The sequence below is a fragment of the Homarus americanus genome, unplaced genomic scaffold, assembly GCF_018991925.1.
Source record: "Homarus americanus isolate GMGI-L3 unplaced genomic scaffold, GMGI_Hamer_2.0 scaffold45659, whole genome shotgun sequence".
Taxonomy (NCBI): Eukaryota; Metazoa; Arthropoda; class Malacostraca; order Decapoda; family Nephropidae; genus Homarus; species Homarus americanus.
Genome location: NW_024754041.1, coordinates 3887 through 9994, shown reverse-complemented (window position 1 = coordinate 9994; position 6108 = coordinate 3887). Strand labels below are relative to the sequence as shown.

Below are 6108 nucleotides of genomic sequence, written 5' to 3'. Positions count from 1 at the left end.
TGTTCTTATGTTTTAATGGGCGGAAATGGATTTGGTTTACCTGTGTCGATATTCTTTTTTTGGGGGGGGGGGGGTGTAGCCATAGTGATTATTTGTATGTGTTCAGGTAAGTATTCAAAAACTTATAATTCTTCGGGTCATTTGAAGATTTGATATTTGGGGGGATAGGTTAGGTAAAGTTAGGTTAAGTTAGCATAGGTTAGGTTAAGTTAGAATAGATTGGGTTGTGGTAGGTTAGGTTCAGTAACAGTTCAATCTGAAAAACAACGTTACGTTATGACTAGTGTTCCAACTTGGCCACCAAACCCTTCGCGTTAGTTATGATGAGGTCCAGCAGTTAAGGTGTTTGTTCCCCTCTGTAGTGTCCCCGCCCTCTTCCAGAGCTACAGTGTGGAGGAGAACATGAGGTTGGTGCTGGCTGGTCAGTACTCCTTCATCACCACCAAGTTCCAGAGTGACTATGTGGTGGCGTCCCGCTATACCGACCGTTTCGGCTACACTCCCATCCACTCCAGCGCCACAATCTACCCCAAGTTTGCCGGCACCTCCTGGGCGGTCAGGTAAGTTTTATTGTCTGGGGTTCAGGTTTAATCGTCTGGGAGTTCACGTTTCAACTTCTTGAGGTCCAGTTGAGTCATCTTTTGGAGGTTCAGTTGAGTCATCTTTAGGAGGTTCATGTTTCATTGGCTGGTGTTCAAGTCTCACTCTACATTCTAAGGGTTTATGTTTCATTTCCTGAAGGTTCAGGTTTCATTACCTGGGGGTTTACCTGAGTTAGGTGTAAATTCACGTTACTACTGTCAGGTCTAGGAGGCACTACAACTGGCGATGTCTCCCCAACAGGAAAGGGGCGCCCTTCCGTCGTAGGATGACCAGCATGACGCAGCGGCTGATAGAGGCGGGGCTCATCACCCACTGGCTGAAGGACGTCATCGCCACCCGCGTCCGTCACCAGAGAACCAACAACATCTCCAGCCCTCACTGGCCCCGCCCCTCCCAGGTGACGTCACTTGATGAACTACTTCGTGTGTGTGTTTTTTTACATTAATTAAGCAGCTATAATGTATAAACGATGAAAGTGGCATACGTATATAATATATAATGACACGGGGGAGAAGGTCATTTCCCTTGCTTATATACTATACCTAATGGTATATAAGGTAGGGAAATGACCCTCTCCCTCATGTTATATATATTATATACGTAGGGAAGGAGGCAAGTGGCCTGTGTAGGATCCCTCCATTTTTCTTGATAATTTTGTCAAGGGCTATTTTGAAGCCCAGTACTGTTCGCGATTTCACATCTTGGGCTGGTAGACTGTTCCATTGGTAGACGACCCTCTGTGTGAAGAAATGTGTTTTCAAATTCGTTCAGCATGATAACTTGGCGAGCCCGGGTTGAGGCGCAGTGATGCATCAATATCTTTACACCCACGAGGTGGGCAGAAGTCAGGGTGAAATAAATTTATATTACTAATTTTTGTGTCAAAATTTCTTTATTTTTTTAATTTTCCAGTTTATATTATTATCCAACAACTGAAGTTAAAAGTATGATATGTTATACAGTACTTCTAGAAATTGATCTTTGACCATATACTTCACCATGTTGCCACCGTGTGGTGTTGTGTCACTGCCTTGTTTACCGCAGGACGATCAGCTGGTGGAGTTGAGTTTGGAGCACCTGAAGGCCGGGTTCATCCTGCTGGTAGTGGGTCACTGCCTGGCCTGCCTCACCCTGCTGGGGGAGCTCCGCCTCGTACGCCGCGTCCCCCACCGCACCCTGTAGCCCTGTCTTCATTCATGTTAGCCGACTTGTCGGTTTATAATCCTGGTGACAGTTAACGTGGCACCAGTCGGGTGTGTGTGTCTGAGTCTCCCGGACGAGTGTTGAGGATAAATTAAATCGGAGATTCGTAGGGAAATGGAAGCTTCGAAGAACAGATTAAAATCGATGAATGGAGGGACACTGCTATGTGTGCACAGTATACAAGTGGTGTTATATAAACAGATATATATCTGTTCAATAAAATCGTCATAAAAGTTTACAATTGGTTCAACATGAATAAAGACAGTGCAGGTATACAGTTCAGCACACATGTAAATAACGCAGGTACACTCGCTACAGAAAATACCGGCAATTTTTTTTGCTAGTCAATATGACACAAACCAATTGCAAGAACAGCTATTGGGTGTACGACGCCATTTACGATGACCTTCTTGCCCTGATCTTTTTTCAGCAATATCGCCTTTAACACATGGAACTCTGCACTTTTCGAAGCTTTGGAGGAATGTCGAAGCAAGTTTCCTGGTGGGAATTATTAGCTAGTGCTGTACTCAAAATATTGAAACTTCGAGATCTCTCCAGAGCTTTGAAAAGGTAGTATTCCTGAAACAAGACCAGGGCAAGAAAGTCATCGGAAATGGTGTCGTACACCCCATGACTGGTGTTCATTTTGAAATTCCTCGGACCCCACCTTACAGATACTTTGTGTGGCCTTACAGTATACAGTATTTTCCATGTACAGTACCTGTGTGTCCACTGTACGTAAAGTAGTAGGAGGGTCTGCTCAGTTACTGTTATAATGTATCAGCAGAACATAGTTTAGCAGACTCTTAAGTGTTGGAAGCTTATTTATAAGTGTTGGTCTAATTCCGGGAAACTTTTCTTAAGTGCTGTAGAGATTCAGCTTCATTCTTTTACCTGTTGTCTAAGTGGGAATCAAATACACTGTAGGACAAGCAAATATAAAATTCTTTATGGGCTCTTTATTACCACAAACACTTGTGGAAACATTGATGGTTTTTGAATGGGATTCAAACACGAGTTGTGAGGTATTACACCCACAGATCTCGGTTCATTACCATCCAAACCTCCACTACACTTAATAAAGTAGGAACATATATCTTCAGGGATTATACTTCAGCACTGTGGCTCACTCGGCCCACTAATAGCTGTGTTTCAGTACTTCCCCCTCTTTTCTTTTAGCAATACACATTATTAAGGGAGTATACCACAAGGGTTACAGTACCATGTCAATTTGTTACATCTATTCTAGTCAGTATTCCACTCCTGCGTGAGGTCTAGGCCGGGGGTTGGTCCTGCATGGTGGTGGTGGTGGTGGTCTTGTGGTGGACGGACTTCCTAGCCTTAGCTAGGATGCTCCTGAGGACGTGGCAGGCGGTGAAGAAGAGTTCCACCAAGGTAATGAAGGAAGCCCCCAGGAACAGCCCCATCTGCCCTTCCAGGTCACCTGCCAGGGGGACACATCTGACTGTTAATTGACAGGTGGTCATCTGACAGAACTTATCACACACACACACACACACACACACACACACACACGGGTATTTTCTTGAACTTCAAGCAGCTTGAGATTTAGTGGACCACAATATACTCACTGAACTGGACTCGAACCTCTGACCACGAGGCGACAAAAGGAGGTTAAATTGAACGTACTGAAGGTTTACAAGTGACTGATCATAACAACTGAATTTGACTAACTTGATGAACCAAACGATACTCACAGAACCACACTGTTACTGAACCAAACGTTACATACTGAACCACACTGTTACTGAACCAAACGTTACACACTGAACCAAACGTTACATACTGAACCAAACGTTACTCACAGAACCACACTGTTACTGAACCAAACGTTACATACTAAACCACACTGTTACTGAACCAAACGATACATACTGAACCAAACGTTACTCACAGAACCACACTGTTACTGAACCAAACATTACATACTGAACCACACTGTTACTGAACCAAACGTTACATACAGAACTAGACGTTACATACAGAACCACACGTTACCTACAGAACCAAACGTTACATACAGAACCACACGTTACATACTGAACCAAATGTTACTTAGAACCAAACGTTACATACAGAACCAAACGTTACATAAAGAACCAAACGTTACATACAGAACCAAACGTTACATACAGAACCACACGTTACATACAGAACCACACGTTACATACAGAACCAAATGTTACTTAGAACCACACGTCACATACAGAACCAAACGCTACTTACTGAACCAAACGTTACATACAGAACCAAACGTTACATACAGAACCAAACGTTACCAAAGAACCAAACGTAGAACCAAAATTACACTTACGTTGAACACGTTACATACAGAACCAAATGTTCCAGAACCACACGTACATACAGAACCAAACGCTACTTACTGAACCAACGTTACATACACAAACGTTACATACAGAACCAAATGTTACTTAGAACCAAACGTTACATACAGAACCAAATGTTTCTTAGAACCAAACGTTACATACAGAACCAAACGTTACTTAGAACCACACGTTACATAGAAAACCAAACGTTACATACAGAACCAAACGTTACATACAGAACCACACGTTACATACAGAACCAAACGTTACATACCGAACCACACTGTTACTTACTGAACCAAGTGAAAATAGAGAGTGGTAGTAACTCTCGACAGGAGCTGCCATGCACAGGCCAACCGGCCTATTGCAGACTCCTTATTTTCTTATGTTCTTATGTTCTTATGTGACCAGGTGAGAAGGTTGGGTCAGCTTAACCTCTGACCTGACTACCGACCACTGCGGTGCTTTTTGAAGATTAGTAGGGTCACTACCTAATACCTGACCATTGTGGACTTGATATCACCCTCCTCTGTATATATATATATATATATATATATATATATATATATATATATATATATATATATATATATATATATATATATATATATATATATATATATATATATACCTTGTTTTGAACTTCTCCTTAGTCGTACACACCCCAGAAGATGTGAATTACACGAAAGCGCTTGGGAACTTGGTGTTTTCTTCTTTAAGAACATAAGAATGGAGGAAACTGCAGCGGGCCTATTGGCCCATACTAGGCAGTCCCGTTTACACCCAACCCCTATTGCTCATATAAGCATCCAAAATATGTTTGAAGCTATTCAGCGGAAATGGATTTGGTTTACCTGTGTCGATATTCTTTTTTTTGGGGGGGGGGTGTAGCCATAGTGATTATTTGTATGTGTTCAGGTAAGTATCAAAAACTTATAATTCTTCGGGTCATTTGAAGATTTGATATTTGGGGGGATAGGTTAGGTAAAGTTAGGTTAAGTTAGCATAGGTTAGGTTAAGTTAGAATAGATTGGGTTGTGGTAGGTTAGGTTCAGTAACAGTTCAATCTGTAAAACAACGTTACGTTATGACTGGTGTTCCAACTTGGCCACCAAACCCTTCGCGTTAGTTATGATGAGGTCCAGCAGTTAAGGTGTTTGTTCCCCTCTGTAGTGTCCCCGCCCTCTTCCAGAGCTACAGTGTGGAGGAGAACATGAGGTTGGTGCTGGCTGGTCAGTACTCCTTCATCACCACCAAGTTCCAGAGTGACTATGTGGTGGCGTCCCGCTATACCGACCGATTCGGCTACACTCCCATCCACTCCAGCGCCACAATCTACCCCAAGTTTGCCGGCACCTCCTGGGCGGTCAGGTAAGTTTTATTGTCTGGGGTTCAGGTTTAATCGTCTGGGAGTTCACGTTTCAACTTCTTGAGGTCCAGTTGAGTCATCTTTTGGAGGTTCAGTTGAGTCATCTTTAGGAGGTTCATGTTTCATTGGCTGGTGTTCAAGTCTCACTCTACATTCTAAGGGTTTATGTTTCATTTCCTGAAGGTTCAGGTTTCATTACCTGGGGATTTACCTGAGTTAGGTGTAAATTCACGTTACTACTGTCAGGTCTAGGAGGCACTACAGCTGGCGATGTCTCCCCAACAGGAAAGGGGCGCCCTTCCGTCGTAGGTTGACCAGCATGACGCAGCGGCTGATAGAGGCGGGGCTCATCACCCACTGGCTGAAGGACGTCATCGCCACCCGCGTCCGTCACCAGAGAACCAACAACATCTCCAGCCCTCACTGGCCCCGCCCCTCCCAGGTGACGTCACTTGCTGAACTACTTCGTGTGTGTGTTTTTTTACATTAATTAAGCAGCTATAATGTATAAACGATGAAAGTGGCATGCGTATAATGACACGGGGAGAAGGTCATTTCCCTTGCTTATATACTATACCTAATGGT

At 43.4% G+C, this 6108-nt stretch overlaps 1 protein-coding gene across 1 annotated transcript; it reads left to right on the top strand.

The window, feature by feature from the left end:
- The first annotated feature begins 385 nt into the window (after positions 1–385).
- LOC121855683 lies at positions 386–2198 on the top strand. The gene is made up of 3 exons (XM_042350767.1): positions 386–560; positions 844–1000; positions 1648–2198. The coding sequence occupies exons 1-3, from the start codon at positions 403–405 to the stop codon at positions 1783–1785; spliced, it is 453 nt and encodes a 150-aa protein (XP_042206701.1). The 5' UTR covers positions 386–402; the 3' UTR covers positions 1786–2198.
- The last annotated feature ends 3910 nt before the right edge of the window (positions 2199–6108 follow it).